Source organism: Procambarus clarkii, chromosome 20, assembly GCF_040958095.1.
Source record: "Procambarus clarkii isolate CNS0578487 chromosome 20, FALCON_Pclarkii_2.0, whole genome shotgun sequence".
Classification (NCBI taxonomy): Eukaryota; Metazoa; Arthropoda; class Malacostraca; order Decapoda; family Cambaridae; genus Procambarus; species Procambarus clarkii.
Genome location: NC_091169.1, coordinates 26,856,346 through 26,873,629, shown reverse-complemented (window position 1 = coordinate 26,873,629; position 17,284 = coordinate 26,856,346). Strand labels below are relative to the sequence as shown.

The 17,284-nt window shown below is 38.1% G+C and overlaps 1 protein-coding gene across 5 annotated transcripts in view; it reads right to left on the bottom strand.

Moving 5' to 3' along the window:
* LOC138366632 (A-kinase anchor protein 9-like) overlaps positions 1-17,284 on the bottom strand; it is a 101,950-nt gene that overhangs the window by 44,373 nt on the left and 40,293 nt on the right. For 2 of the 5 annotated variants that reach the window (XM_069327802.1, XM_069327806.1), the window contains exons 9-18: positions 14,482-14,713; positions 14,208-14,278; positions 13,045-13,206; positions 11,977-12,097; positions 10,243-10,442; positions 8,742-8,861; positions 7,383-7,505; positions 3,435-3,535; positions 1,578-2,766; positions 1,081-1,195 (exon numbers count right to left, since the gene is read on the bottom strand). In XM_069327802.1, coding sequence (XP_069183903.1) covers positions 1,081-1,195; positions 1,578-2,766; positions 3,435-3,535; positions 7,383-7,505; positions 8,742-8,861; positions 10,243-10,442; positions 11,977-12,097; positions 13,045-13,206; positions 14,208-14,278; positions 14,482-14,713 — 2,434 coding nt within the window. The remainder of the gene's footprint in view (positions 1-1,080; positions 1,196-1,577; positions 2,767-3,434; positions 3,536-7,382; positions 7,506-8,741; positions 8,862-10,242; positions 10,443-11,976; positions 12,098-13,044; positions 13,207-14,207; positions 14,279-14,481; positions 14,714-17,284) is intronic. The other 3 variants (XM_069327803.1, XM_069327804.1, XM_069327807.1) reach the window with 3 other exon arrangements.

The following is a 17,284-nucleotide window of genomic DNA, read 5'->3' as shown; positions in this document are numbered from 1 at the left end:
GTAATGTTTACCTTGAGCCATGAAAAAATCCTGCTACTGTTTCATAATTACCATACTATGCAAATGTGTTTATCATCACAAATGTTACTAAGCCAATGCAGTAAATGCCATGATACAAAATTCCATTATAATTACGTATGTAATTATGTTCACATGGTTTTCACAACTTTATATGAGTGTATACCTGGTCAATCAATCATCATTTGAACATAATGTAGGCACTACAGAAGGCCTTTTGGCCTATATGAGGCAGCTTATATTTTTATTCACCTAAACTCATTCATATCTTGAGGTTATCTTGAGATGATTTCGGGGCTTTAGTGTCCCCGCGGCCCGGTCCTCGACCAGGCCTCCACCCCCAGGAAGCAGCCCGTGACAGCTGACTAACACCCAGGTACCTATTTTACTGCTAGGTAACAGGGGCATAGGGTGAAAGAAACTCTGCCCATTGTTTCTCGCCGGTGCCTGGGATCGAACCCAGGACCACAGGATCACAAGTCCAGCGTGCTGTCCGCTCGGCCGACCGGCTCCCAATATGGGAGCTCGGCTCATATATGGACCTATTGGCCCAAATGGGGCAGCTCCTAATTATATCCATAATATAAATATGAGATGCCTCATATAGGTCAATAAGGCCAATATGTGAATGAATTTAGGAGAATATAAATGGGACCTGCCTACTCTGGGCTAGGAAGCTCCTATTTATATCCATGATATAAATAATAGATATCTTGTATGAGCCAATATGCCTTATGGAGCTTTCTTAGTCTTTATGCTCTTATTGATACATTCACTTATTCATACCCATGGATGCATGAATGTACTGTACCAATAAAGACACGAGAACTACGTTAACTACGTAAGGCTTATTGGTACTTACGAGGCAGCTCCTATTTACATCGATGATGCAAATAATATGAAGGAGGGGAAACTACCCAGTTAATGGGGATATATCCCCTATTTACCAGATATGTTCTGTTAAACGGAAATAACTAGGTTTTTCGATTCTGTTGTTCAAGGAATCTGTAAAACGGAGATGTGGATAATTAGAGCCCACTATTTCAAGCAGAAATACAGTACCTCGTTCTCTTATGTCCTTTGAAGCTTCCATTCTTGCTGCATACTGAGTTGAAGCAGTTCCTCCCTCTTGTCCCTGCTGCCCTAGCTCTAATTCTTCTATTTGGTCCTTGGCAACCTGTTCGAATTTAATAAAAAGTTTTTATATTAAATAAGTAAGTTACGGAGTATTCTTGTTGCATGTGCACAGTATCAGGAACAAAATATTACATGCATTAAATGGAATGATACTTAAAATGGTGTTTTACATTTGAATAATAATTAATCTCCTTTATTTTTATTTTAAAAGATTTAAAAACTAATTTTCTTTTCTGGAACAAATAGAAGTTAATATTTAATTTCTAAGGCTTCTTTTACATAATTTTTTTTTGTAAATTACAAAAAGTACAACACAAACCATCAAAACTTTTCCTTAAATAAGTGTTTGCAAGACAGAAGGCAGACTGGACAAATCACAAACATTATGCAATCAAAATGAATAAAAAGGTATTAAGACTTGCCTGGAGTTCCATGGCAAGTTTCTTGCTGTAGTGATTAAGACGACTATTTTCATCATTTATTATTTTCTTTTCTTCCTCCAAGCCCTTCAGTAAGCCCTCTAAATGATGAAGCTTCACTCGAAGGCCCTCTGATGCCTGGGCATTCTGACATAGGTGTTTAAGGGCTTTTTTCAGTTTATCTCCATCTCTAAGTTCTTGAGGCTTAAGCTTAGTAAAATTCATCAAGGATTCATCTTGGCTCAGAAGATGACTGAGGCTTTCAGAGAGATCATCAAGATCTTGCAATGTTAATTTATTAAGCACATCAGAGGGAGATGAGAGAGTAGACAGACTTACAGCATCCTCTTTTACAGTTGGGTTGTCTTCACTGCGCATCTCAACTGACATAAGTTTCTTTTTAGCACTTAAAACAGCTTTAAAAGTCCCAGTTAAAAATGATTCATTTTTCTCTTGAGACATACTTGTGTGTGCCCTCCCATCCTCCGGAGGTTTACTTGATGTATCACTGGTGGCATGACCGGCCTCACACAGATGATGTTCACTCTGCTGACTTGGATCACTTAGTGTCTCTTTTGATGCATTCTCATCTTCCGTTTCTTCTCTAATAGTATGAGAAGAAAGCTCTTGGTTACCAGATGATACCGAATGCATGAAAATTTTAAACATTCCTGCCGATGCTTGCAGTGAAATTGTTAACTCCTGAACCTCCTTCTCCAGATTTTCCACAACTACACGGTCCCACCGGCCTTTCAATATAGACATCAATTGTGGATACGACTTTGTGAGTATAGAACGAACTTGTTCATCCTTGTCCACATCATCAAGCATTCCTTCACTCATTGCAGTACTATCAAATACTGAACCTGAGTTGCTAGTTAGTTCTGTATCTTCACCTTGATCAGCATAAACAGTTTTGCTAATAAGACCTGTTGGAAGAACGCTATCTTCTGGGAGCATATTCAGCCGACTAGCATCATTGTCATCTGGCATACAATCAGACAAAAAGGAGAGATCAACAATCTTGCCACTTGACATCTCTGGTTGCTGGATGTCACCATGATCCTCAATATTTACCACATTTATTTTGTGATCTTGAGACTTGGTAGTGTAACTTTCTGCAACACTGTAGTAATGCAGCAGCTGCAATGTCACATGTGACAAAAGGCCCACTGTTTTTTTGTACCAGTCCCTGAAAAATGGTAGTCTGTAGTATACCTGTTTTTTAGTAATGACATTAAAGCTTCATGAATTAGCTTCTTCTCTGTATTTTTAAGATGCAACAGAACCAAAATCAGATACACATTATTGTATTGACTTTTGTCATAAATCCCTTATCATACTTTTTGCAATTAATGTAAACTAAAAATGAGGCTCTGAACTTTTGTTTAAAGCAAAACTCCCAGCAATATAATTTGGCAAATCCCTTAAATGCAACTCCAGTGGCCTTGAACATGGATCTTGCTATCAGGCAGTGGCAACATAGGATACCACGCAAGGAAATTTTGAAGCTTTCAAATAGTGTTGTGCAGAGGGAATTATTTAAGAATATTCATTCCAGCTTGAAAATGACAGTTTGGAAGGGCTTTAATTTTAGTGGAAACAACTCTAATGATTAAACAATGTAACCAGAAGAAAGTGACAAATCTCCGAATACTGATGCCATTTAATGGAATTGAACTTGCGACTCTAATGGTTACTTCGTAGTATTTTCCAATGACTTCCTCAGCAATATTTGTACATTGCCCTGCCTGACTACATGATCCCTGTCCATGTAAGGGCTGTGACATCTTACTTGATGGAGCAACCAGAGGTAGAGCTCAGAACTATTACTTTAACACAGTAAGGACCAGAACTAACCTGTCACTGTAGAGGCTCTGCAGGTGCCGCTGGAATAGGACAGAGTTAACATCAGTGGCAGGTTCTATTATCTTGTTAAGGTTGCCATTTGCATCTTCCAGCTACACAAGAGGACAAGCAGGGGACACCAAGACGCACCAGAAGCACCAAAACAAAGGAGGTTACGTAACAGTTAGTACAAACAAACAAGGGGTTAGTGAAGGTGGCCAGGCAAAAAAATAAAAAAATCTCAATCATGCATATGTATAGAATACACAACACTAAAAATTTAAATGATAATGGAATCATTTTGGATTAGCATTATACAAGGAAATACAAATAAAACCTGATTGAGTACAGTACTTTCAATCACAGGGCAACATAAATCAAATACGCTAATATGAATACCGGTAAATGCTTATAAATAAATATAAGCTAATTTTTGTCAATAATATACAGTACATTTAGCCTCATGAAAAATTCTAAAGACAAAAAGAAAAAAATAAGCAATATACAAATGTATTCAAGTATATGAGCAAACTTAAAACATTAAAGAGCTTGCAGATGAGGAGTCACAATAAAGAGCTTCATCCATGGAGCAGATGGCAGCACCCATGAACCACCTGCAACACTCGACGGTAACACGAGAAAAAACATTTAAAAGTAATAATGTTGAGGTGGAGGGATGAGGTGATATGAAACCACAATAATTATATAATTTCAAATGAAACAACTCTCCCCAACACTCCCTCACTGACACACACGTCCAAAGAGACCACAGAGCCAGAGCTCAACCCCCGCAAGCACAAATAGGTGAGTACACATTAGTTTAGAATGTTCCAACTCTCCCACACGCTTCCTGTACAACACTACTAGTTGCCTATACAAGAGAAAATCTTATCTAACCAAATTCTTTTCATCTTTATATATGAGAATCTATAATTTGCACTTTGAGTCTTATAAAATCTAACTTCTAAACATATCAAATATGTATTGATAACTCATCATTATGCCATTTCCCACTTACAGGGGAATAGAACAATCATATCATAGGAAATAGAGTAATATAGGATAATAGCCTTAGAAGATAATGCACTCAAACCTACACTTGTCTATTCACCATATTTTTCACATGAGAGAGAACCCCTACACACCACCAATACATCTGCAGCACTACACCACACCTGCTTCATGTGAGTTACTCTAAGATATATCTGATATTCATTCACTCTTAAAGTGATTCCTCTCAGTCTTATTCCCTGTGAATAATCATCTTCACTGCTGTCATTCACTTACATGTGCATATGCAAATGTCTGTAATTGCACATCAATCCCCAATACCGGTGAAGGATCTCTAAAAGTGGCCTAAGTCGCAACAATTCATATGTTCTTACTGTGAAGAAGAGCTATTTTAAGATTTGTCATGTTTGGCAGGGTATTTGTAGAAATTACAGACTTCACAGTCAATAAACTGTTATTGGACTGTCAATAAAAGTGCCAGATTTGTATTTGGAGACAGTTCATTTGCCTGCACTTCGACCATCTACCTGAGTGACCATTGATAATTAATGTCACTTTCAAAGTGCTGCACAGGAGTGCCAAGTCTACCAATGACAACTAGTTTTGATTAGTTCACAGAGAGCCCACCAAAACTGTAACATAGTGACTAAGAAATAGAACATTCCTCCCAGCATCTTATAGAAACCTCATCCTGACTAGTGATTGTGGAGATTGCAGCCATTTTCCTAGTACAATAGGATATTAGCCATGTACCTCTAGCTTAGTCTAACAAGTTAACAGCATTACCAAAGTAGTCACCAGCAGTATAGAATCTCCTGCTATACTGCTCTTGTACTGCACCAAGCAAAACTTGAGAAAGCTCAGCTTTCAGAAGAATTTGACTACTTCACCATGTGGAGAGCATAAGATCGTTGGGCAGCTGCCTTTTCATAGTCAACATCACTGTATGAGAGTTTCCACCAAAATCTGTGTTCCTGTGACCATTAGTCATTCCCTGTCAACATCCCTGTTAACAACCATCACTGCAATCAAGTGACTTTAGCCACTTAAGATAACCGTACTACTCTGAATTAACAACTGATGATAACCGCTGCCTAAGGGTTAAAACAAGATGAGTTTTATCATGTGTGGCAACACCCAAATATCTGGTAAGAAAGAGCGATCCAGTTTCAATAATACAAAGATTTTCAAGGTACACAAAAGAGATAGGATTTTTTTTACAATACTTTGTCAATTTTGTTTCCAGTAATTAAAAACAAAGGGCCTGCTGTAATTCATTATATCTCATGCACATCAGAAGACTAAAGTGCTCTTCAGTAATGAGTGAAAGTGAACAATTGTATCCAGTGCTATAAATACATTAATAAAAATAAATGTTTATCAAAATAATGTGCAATCATTTGACAGTAATTATTCCACACACATACAACATTTAGAAATCAACCAGCAGGAAAAGCTTTGTGATATGCCAATAAAAAACAAAAGGTGAATTTCACCAATGCTCTATTCACAAACCTGGTTGCAGACTCACTAGTTACTATCTTCAATGAATCGATAAGACAATTAAAAGCACAATCACTAGTAGATGGCACTTGTAACACTTTACAAAAAACAAAACATGCATGAAAAACTTGAGCTTATCACCCCCCCCTAACATTTATTGCAATGGATATACATTTAGGCACATTTATACACATTCCTGGAACAGTCCAGTACACCGGCCAATTACACCTCCTCTCTCTCACGACCACTTGAACTATTTCTTCTGCACTTTAATCATTGGCTCTCCTACTTACCTTATTGGAATCTGTTAAGTCTAATACTATTTAACCCTTCCACTGTGAAATTTTGGGGGTGACCTCCCATGAACGACTTTTTGACAAAAATGTAACAAATATTTTGAGCATATGAAATTATAGAGTAAATGACAAGTTTGTGAAAAAAATGCCAAAAACTTCTAGGTGCTAAATTTTGTTTGTGGTAAGCCCCAGAAGGTGGATTTACCCCCCCTCCCCACTCAAAAAACAAAAATTGTTGTTATAATGTGTGAGTGGAGGGGCTAAGCTAGTTTGGCCCCACACAGAATTTTTATTCTTTTGTCACAGGCTAACAAATTTTTTCTAACGAAGTTACAGAAATACATGAAGATTATGGGAAAATGAAACGTACATTCTTATTTAAATGTATAGCTCCCTCGTGCTACAGCCACATGCTTTACGAATGCCTGTTATCCGATTGAGTTTTGTTTGGATAAAAAAGTTTGGATAACTGCTGGAGCAGGCAGTCTGAATAAAAATGTACAATAAAGATGGACCTAGTTTGCCCAGTGACCGTACACAGGTGCCACTTGAGCAGTGTTCATACACTAACTGATGTCTCAGAAGCTTTCAACTCTGCCATGGCATTAGGTACATTAGAGTTACTTGGTAAATGGCAGTCTCCTGAGGTTACGTCACCACCATTAATCTCCACTTCAGTCAACCCAACACTATCATCATCCACCACCAACTTTTCTATCGAAATAACTTGAAGGTTATAGTTGATGGAGCATTGTTAACAAGGAAATCAGAACATATACTGGTGAGTACAAACAAAACACTGTTGGATTTCTGCAACAAAATTTTCCATTTTCCCCCCTAGCTTTTCAGAATGACTAACCACTTATCCGAACACAACATGTCATCCATTTTGACTCAGTCCCAAGGGGTTTGGATAACACGTGGCCGATTGTACACAAATGTATAAAAGAAATTGTATTACTGCATACTTATACAAAAATATAAAAATGACTAATATATTTATACAGCAAACTCTGGTGACAATTACATTTTACAATACAATACAGTACTTGGTATGACTATGAACAATGCATTAGTATAAACAATAGATTTTCCTGGCCAATCACACACAAAGGAAAAGCAAAAGCACACACAAGCAAGCATCTTGTACCTGAGTAACTTGAATTTTGATGTTCTCAAGCTCAGAGCACAATGCATTAGAGATGCAAGACCTAACATCTAGGTCACGATCAATTTGAGCACGAAGCTGTTCCACTTCATCATCTAAGGCCATCTGATTCCCAGAAGCATGCACAGAGGATGTATTTTAATGGATATCTAGTAATGATACAGTACAGTTTAGAGGAAAAAAATAAGAGCTGAATTATTCTCGTAAATCATGAGCACAATGGTTTTATCTATAAGTATGGCATCTAATGACAGGGGACAATTTTATACCAAAATTTATTACATTTCTCTCACAAATTATTATAACTGTTGTAGACCCGCCCCTCCTACCTCTCACAATTTGATATGCTTTGTTAACTATATTATACAAGCTTATAAAACATGAAATACAAAAATTCCATTCTTAAGGTCAGACCGACGTTTAAAATAATTTGCACGAATGGTAGCAATGGCAAAAAGTTAAAGCGACGCGAACAAGTACAGTACTTGTACTAATGACTGAAAAATGGTCATCCTGGAAAATAGTTTTTTTTAACATTCTGTACAATTTATTTATAAAAGCATAATACTGAAATACTATATAACAAAATGAAGCAAAGGCATTATAGATTATAATAACCAATTATTGGTCTTTAATTACAACCTGTAAGAGACACAAGATCAGTTGCAGTGCCAGGAAAGGTAAGCATTGCATTTGTCGGGTTTGTCAGTTATGTGATGCATCTGACATTTCTAATCACTGAAGTAAGGGAAAAGTGCAAACTTATGCAATTATACACAGAATAAGTTTGACTGAAGGAATCAATAACATTAGAAAACGTATCGTCAATACTATCTAATACCAAGGAAATTCATAGCCTATTATATCAGGTGGCACTGTAAAGTGTCTACAACCATGTAACAATTGCAAGGAAAAGCATACTACTATTACTGCCGCAGAAACGCTTCTAATGGTAAATGAGTACAGCTACATTCTGACAAAGCAAATGTATTGATGCTTATATGTTTTATCCAACATAATATGCAAGAATTATATTTTTGTCTAAAAGTCCCCCCTTGATTACAGCTAGATCCTAGCAGACAGTGAAATCTAAACTCAATAATACATTAATAATAAAGAAAATATTATGATTACAAGTTACACTTGTTAATGAGAACCTAAATTAGATTATAATCTAAAGACATCATGGAGGGAATATATGAAGACAAAGCATATTTATAAAAAAAATCACACTACAGCCAGTCATATTTTTAAATGGAAGATTTTTTTTTTAAATTCAATATTAAATCAAACAGTCACATAATAATAATTTTCATAAAGATAAAAAGCAGTTTTACTGACCAGTGTCACCTGATCTCGAGCGGCCAATTGACGTTCTAGCCGATGGACTTCTATAGCATGTTGCTCCCTAAGCTTCATCAGTTCAGATTTATGTTGACACTTCAGCTCCTTCAGCTCAGTCTGATTTGAAGATAAAATTAATAATTTACTAAATAATAATCCCCTTCAAGCCAGTTACAGCCCCGCTCCTGTGCCAGGTAAGTCCACTACGGGCTCACCATAGCCTGTGGTATTTGGAACTTTTTGTTCCAAGCAGCTGAATCTAAAACAATAATCACATTCCATGCCAACTAAACTATACAACTAAACCGATTTGCTCACTAACCTGAATCTTCCAACCCATCCCCCTGATAAGATAGTACTTTTTGTAACTATGTGGACAATTGTACAAACATTGACAAGGACACATAGAAAATAGAATTTGGTATTATTCACTTTAAAGAGACCTGAAAAATAAATCTAAACCCAAACTTAAATATTGCTAGGTTTAGTACTGCACATACATGTTCTATATTAGGCCCAAAATAGGGTGTATAAGGCCTAGGAGATTAGGTTAGCTTACATTAGCAATTGTAGTGTAATAGTGACTACACTGTAGTGACCAGATCAACAATAAGAATCCAATCAGAAACAAGTTGATAACAAATACCAAACAGTATCACAGGTGGTCTAACAGGTACATACTGAAGTAATGATATTTCCACTACACTAAAACAAAGGATTATTCACAATAGAAACTAATTTGTAGAAATGAAACTGTAAATAACCAAATGCAGTAATATATCAACACATTCTCCAAAAATGACACAACCTATAGTGCCTATTGATGCAATGTACAGTATGTCAAATATTGTATATTTTTTAATTTTATACTAATGTATATACTAAAGTATTGTATACACATTTATATATACTAAGTTATATACAATAGTAAATACTGTACTTTATACTAAAATATATACTTTAGCTATTCTGTATTTCCTTGATAATTTGGTGAAACATGAATGTTCAAAATAGTCATTTAATTTTCCTAGTGGCTACTTATGCATACTTTAGCATATACTCAAGTAAAGCAAAATGTAAGGAAAATGGAGAAGATTCGCACTAGACTCACTGATCTCATCCTTTCACATTCAATAATATATATATATATATACTACAGTATATACTAAAGGGCATAACAAACGTAGAACAAAGCAAACCTAACCTGTCTTAATCCTAACACATACAATGTTAGGCTTAATCCTAATGTAACGTAGTCTTTGGCCTAACATAGCACATATATGTACTATATTAAGACTTGGAAAATGTTGTTTTGGTTGTTTCCCTCTTTCCAGGGGCCCCCCTACAACGTTATTAGAGCCTACAAAATTATTAGAACAAATCAAGGATTTTTTCCTGTGCAACAGTCCACATTTTGTACTTTATCTATAGAAAAATATGGATACTATTGATTTTGAATGATACATTGTAATATATACTCCAATACCAAAATGTTTACCTCTATATCTGTGCTTTTGAACAAGCCAACAAGCCTAGTCTTGAGCTCCTGCAGTGTGAGGGTTTGTGATTCCTTGTGACGGTTCTGTTCATAACTGTATTGTTCCAGCAGCTCCATATACTGCTGATCAACCCACGACACTTCTTGTGATAAAGTTTTTTCCAAAGATGACACCAGATTATTGCTGTACTTTAGAGCATCTGTAAGAAAGAGCATTACAATTTACTTTTAATGTGTACATTATTATTCTATGTACATAGCTTGCTGCATCACTTGTTCTGAGATAAGGTGAGTGATAATTGTTTTCATGTTCTGTATTTTGATTTCTTGCCTGTGTGGAAATTATATAAAATGCTGTACAAGTTTGTGTATAAAAAACTTGAATTTAAATAACTGTGCAGTACTTGTTTATTGATTCTAACAAGTGCTATATACTGAAGTCTACTTACAGTATAGTTGTGGGAGTGATATTTAAATTTCATTGGTTATTACATTTATTAGAGTCTTTACTTGATTCTTAAATTACATTGTGTGACATGCATTAAATTCTTCTGTTATAATATTCATTGATTTCCCTCCCCCTTCTATTATGGTGACTATATAAAAATGCTTTCCCTTAATTACTCAATAAAAGACAATCTCCCTTTACATCTCCTCCCTCATACAGCTGCTGCTGCCCCGGCTGCCAACACCGCAGCAGACCCTACAATGGGGGCGCCCCCAATCTGAACGACTCCTCCTTTTCAACCAACTCCAATGCTCCATCGGACAACATCGTCTTTTTTCCCAACGATGATACCATACCTGACAATCACGCACCTTCACTGGCTGTTGGCCCCTTGCTAAATACTCTACATAGATATCCCGAGTTACTACAAAAACGAGATGTGAACTGGACCACCAATACAACAAGACAATCGATGGAAAGGATTAGGAGAAATTCCCAGACCCCTACTGTACATACTGACACACAGTATATCTGTATGTAAGATATGCATATTGTAGTACAAAATATGAGTAGTATTATGTATAAAATGTACTTTTAAGTTAATATTTTTGGGTCTGCGGAACTGATTAACTCCATTTACATTATTTTTTATGGGAAAATTTGTTTCAGTTTTCAAATTTTTGGTTGAAAAACCATCTCTGAGAATGGATTAAATTTGCAAACGTAGGTACCACTATACAGTAGTTTGTGTGGAGTTCAAATAATGTTGATTGTGGAACAAAAAAATGCAAATATGGTAATTTATGGACATTCCCTATAAGAATTCTGCTTATCTGCATGTCTGGCTTATCCAGTAAAGGGTCCTTCCCATGTAGTCCAGATAAGTGACCTTAGATAGTATTCTGAAAAAATCTTAGCTCCACACATTAATTAGTCATTAAATAAGATGATGGCAAAAAAACATCCTCATGACCAAAATGGATGATACATGTAGAGAGGGAAAGCATGTACAGTATGTCAATTCAATATTGGCCTTCACCAAGGATCTTTCACCACGGGCCACCCCTATTTATGTATTCAGTCACAAAATAGACAACAAAAATTAAGAGCGTGCAATTTTAAGAAGTTGCTAATTTGTATGCTGCTCACTTGATTATCAAAGACCCCCCCAATCAACAAATCTGAAAATGAAGAACTGACGACTTTTTAGTTCATCCTGGACCGAATACCAAATGTTAAATTAAACTAAAATGTTTTTAAATAAATAAAAAGATGACGGTATGTACCTGGGAGATTGGTTACACTCCTAAGATTCTCCAAATGCTCTTGACAAACAGTATGTAACTTCCTTTGATTATCTTCAAGAATTTTGTGGACCATCATCTTCTGACTTTTGAGAATCTGAAGCTAAGGAAATATTGTAACCATTAGAGGACTATACTCAAATACAATAAAAAAATTTAATTTTCGTTCTAACTAGCTAGAAATTTCTTGAATTTATAGCTGGGTTGCACACAACATATTTCTACCAAACATTACAACCACAACTTGTTTTCCAGTATCAATGCCATATGACTGCAAAATAATAGTGCTACAATTCAACATCTGGATCATTACAGTATTTCAGATCCAATTAAAATTTGTGTGAAATCCAGTTTTCAAAGAAAGTGCCCATTTTTTGCCAATTTATTACAAAATTGTCAAGATTTTCTTATTACACGTGATACAATACATTTTATAGCCTATTCCAACATACAACTAATAAATATTTAATCAATGATTTTGTGTGATTACCCAGAGGCAGCAAAATTGTGATTATAATGTAATGAAATCTTTTAAACTTGTGCAGTCTACATGAACTGGCCTTTAAGTCCTCACTGCTCATGGTTAATGAGCATGAGCAGTGAGTCTGTATCTCATTGTCAGACATTACTGTCACTGTCAGTCATTACTGTGTCTCCGCTACAGACAGTAATTGTGTACCACCATCACCCAACTCCTCAGGTTTCAATGTGTATGTCTCTTCTTTCTACCACTCCTCTCCATTATATTTTCAAACTATATGATCTGCTTCCTTCATTTGTATGTCATAAAGAGAACTAGTACCAATGACACACCACTGCCACCCTCTTGCCTCCCTGACCTTCTTATTCTTAATCTATGGTAAGGAAGCTACACCTACTCTCGCCTTACATACTCCTACTGCAGAACATGGATTTAAATGCAGTACATATATTTGCCTTTTAAAATGCCATGCTTAAAAGTACAGAAACTTTGAACAAGTAACTACCTTTAGCACTACTGTGGGTGATAAATAGTATTTACTCAACCACACTGTTGCATGTTCCACATACCTTTTCTGACAGGGCCTCCTGGTAGATGTTAGTGGTGATTTCCATAAACTCTTGAACAAATTGTTGTTGAGCTTCCACTTGGAGATTTAATTCCTCTGGTGTGGAAGCCTTCGAACTCTCTGGATTTTCTTTTGCTGCTACTTTTAATGCAGTCAACTTTACCTTAAAATTGTCATAAATAATTACAATTCTTAATAAAGAAATATTATGAAAACCCTAAATAGATCTTTTGATATACCTGTATTTTTAAATGATGACTGGTCAAGGTGGAGATTACAGAGTCATCACTAGGAGAAACTGAATATTTTTCTTTAAAACATAAAAATTTATACAATTATCAAAAATGCTATTTTAAGCCCATTGAAAACTTTAATATTGAAAGAATTTTGAAAACTTTGGAAAAGCCTGGAACTGCTGGGGTCAACTCATTTTTCTGGGTTTGTAGTACTGACAGGGATAATGACACATCTGCATACTAAATTGTACTGAAGCTATATCTGTTTCTAATTGAAAAGTGGCAGCAAATACACAAAAATAATTAGGTAATGAAATATGAACATAGTGCTAGTGCATTGCCTTTCCATTGGAGACTTTTGGCACCATAGAGAGGGGGAGGAACTGCTGCATGGGTGATAGCTTCTTCCCCAATTCAACCTACCCTGGCTTTGCACCCCTGGAGAGGCCACTCCAGACAGACAACCCGAGTGCAACTCCATAATCTCCTGAGACTGATGGTGCCTACTACTACTACTGAACGTATGAGTTGCTATATATCTGCTTTATCACAAGCGTTCCGGGTATCACAGCCCCAAAGGCTCAGTCTTTGACCAGACCTTCTAGTTGATGGGTTGATCGACCTGGTCACTGGTGCATGCAAACTGACACGCATTGCTATCCAATTAATGCAATAAAAAAAATCAGTCTTCTCAATGGGGCCTATTAGATGCAGGATATAATGTAAGGAATTTTTATGAAATATAATGTAAGCAATTTCAATGAAATATAATGCAAGGAATTTCTATGAAACGTCTATTTTCGTAGCACAATTACACAAACTTTTGGAGCTATCTGGAGATTGTTCTGTAAGAGTTTGATCTTTTATACCCCAAAACATTTCCATTTGCCCTCAAACATGGTAACATAATAAAAAATATATGACATACCAGATCATCAAGCTCATGCTTGATACATGATGTTCGCAAGGCCACAGCTGCTTCTAACTGCTCCACAAATTCTGTGAAAACAAATTTTCATCACATATATGCCAAAAACATAGCTACAGGTACTAACAAGCATGTGTGTGTGTGACACTTAAAATCATAGTTATTCTCAGTACGGTACTGTAATGTATTTTATATAAACAAAACTTTATACAGCATTTACCCATTTCTCCCAATCATCAAATGTTTAGTAAAATATAACTAATTTGCAACTCACCATTTGCAGCTTCTACGAGTGTGTTTCTGGCATTGATAAGATGTTCCACTTTATCTGTGATACTCTTTAGCTCTTCACTATGGACAGGATCATGGCTATCTTCCGACAAGGATATATTCTTGAGCAAATCGAGAAGCACAGTTGGTAAAGTGACTTGTAGAGATTTCGTTACATCCTTATCCAATTTAACTAGGAGACTCTTGACAACCTCCATGTACTGTCCCCCTACATTCTGGAAAACAATTATATACTGTAATAAAATGCGTAGTACAGGGCCAGGATTCATTAAGCACTAAGTGTGTCCACTTACAAAACCTGAATATCTTTCATCAATTACAGTGGCATAATTTGCATTTACAGTGCTGGTATTAAACAGTTTATGAGTTACAAAGCAATAAGAGGATGTTTATAATAATTTCCTTTTAGTGAGAACAAACCACACAACATTTCAAAGCTCATAAACTGTTAATAAACACACTAAGCTGCCATGACTGATGAAAGCTGTGCAGATTTTTAAACTGGACACACAAGTGCTGGATGAATCCTCCGACTTTAAATAACACCACCAAATATGAAACAACAATGACAGCTGATGATAGGTTTCGTTAGCAACAGACACCAACATGGACCAATAAATACCAACATTAACCAACGTAAGTCAACATGAATCATTGCACATCAACCTGGCCTATTACAAACCATAATATTTATTCAGAAAGAGGAAGCTAGCCATGGTGACCAAACCACAACTCGGAAGATGGTGAAGCGACAACATTTCGGGCTGTCCTGGACCATTATCAAACGGTGTGGCCACTAATAATGGTCCAGAACGGACCAAAATTATGTCTCTCTTCCACCTTCTGAGTTGTGTGTTGGACATCATTTCTTCAGCCACATTATTGTGACTCATCATCTGCATATGAAAGTTAGCCAACTTCCAGTTTAATAAAAAAAAGGGGGGCCATGTGTCCCAACTCTCAGCACCTCAAAATTAGGAATGTGGAAGGGTGTGCTGCCAGTGCTTAGTAGGGTGTGCTGCCAGTGATTAGTAGGGAGTGCTGGCAGGATGTGGTAGAGAGGCTGGCAGGGTATGCTAGGAGAGGCTGGCACGGTGTGCTAGGAGAGGCTGGCAGGGTGTGTTAGGAGAGGCTGGCAGGGTATGCTAGGAGAGGCTGGCAGGGTGTGCTAGGAGAGGCTGGCACGGTGTGCTAGGAGAGGCTGGCAGGGTGTGCTAGGAAAGGCTGGCAGGGTGTGTTAGGAGAGGCTGGCAGTGTGTGCTAGGAGAGGCCTGCAGGGTGTGCTAGGAGAGGCTGGCAGGGTGTGCTAGGAGAGGCTGGCAGAGTGTGCTAGGAGAGGCTGGCAGGGTGTGCTAGGAGAGGCTGGCAGGGTGTGCTAGGAGAGGCTGGCAGGGTGTGCTAGGAGAGTCTGGCAGGGTGTGCTAGGAGAGGCTGGCAGGGTGTGTTAGGAGAGGCTGGCAGGGTGTGTTAGGAGAGGCCTGCAGGGTGTGCTAGGAGAGGCTGGCAGGGTGTGCTAGGAGAGGCTGGCAGGGTGTGTTAGGAGAGGCTGGCAGGGTGTGCTAGGAGAGGCTGGCAGGGTGTGCTAGGAGAGGCTGGCACGGTGTGCTAGGGGAGGCTGGCAGGGTGTGTTAGGAGAGGTTGGCAGGGTGTGCTAGGAGAGGCTGGCAGGGTGTGCTAGGAGAGGCTGGCAGGGTGTGCTAGGAGAGGCTGGCAGGGTGTGCTAGGAGAGACTGAATGGGCATGGTAGGAGTGGACGGTAGGGCTGAGATATGATATCTGTAGCTGGATATGACTGGTAGACTTTACTAGGAGTGCTTTCCGGTGTGCTAGGAATGGATGGCAAGCCAAAGGTATGATATCAGTAGCTAGGTATGGTTGATATGGTGTGATGGAAGTGAATTTAAAAATGTGACCGTGCATTCTTCAGCTAAATTGAGTTGGCAGCAGCAATTTAGTTAGCTGATTTGCATACTGGAGCTTAATGAAATTGAATTACCCGCAAATAACCTCCATTTACCTTTGCTAACAGGAACTTTGATTTGCTTTTTGGTCCTCCGGGATATGTAATTGACACTACCAAAACTATACCTTGGGCAAGATATGTACAAGTGAACATATGACGACACGAGTAGGAAATGAAGTAACCAGCACCCACACTATGCCCCACAACCCTCTACCAGCACCCACACTATGCCCCACAACCATCTACCAGCACCCACACTATGCCCCACAACCATCTACCAGCACCCACACTATGCTCCACAACCATCTACCAGCACCCACACTATGCCCCACAACCCTCTACCAGCACCCACACTATGCCCCACAACCATCTACCAGCACCCACACTATGCCCCACAACCATCTACCAGCACCCACACTACCAGCACTCTCCAAGGAAGATGATATCTGGTATTGGCTTTGCGGATTATTTACGCTATTCTGTATTTTGCTTATCTGCCCGGTGATTTCTTCAACTGCTGCATCTGACACTTTATATGCGAGAATAATATAAGAGAGAGAGAGAGCCAGGGAGACAAAGAGAGCCAGCAAGAAACAAAGAGAGCCAGCCAGAGACAGAGAGCCAGCGGGACAAGAGAGCCAGCGAGACAAGAGAGGCAGCGAGAGACAAAGAGATCCAGTAAGAGACAGAGATCCAGCGAGACAAGAGAGCCAGTGAGAGAGAGAGAGAGAGCGTGCGCGCAATAATCCAGGACGACGCAGGCGGGAACTAAGCTGAGAGAGAGAGAGGGAGGTAGGTAGGTAGAGGAGCGGCGGGCAGCCTG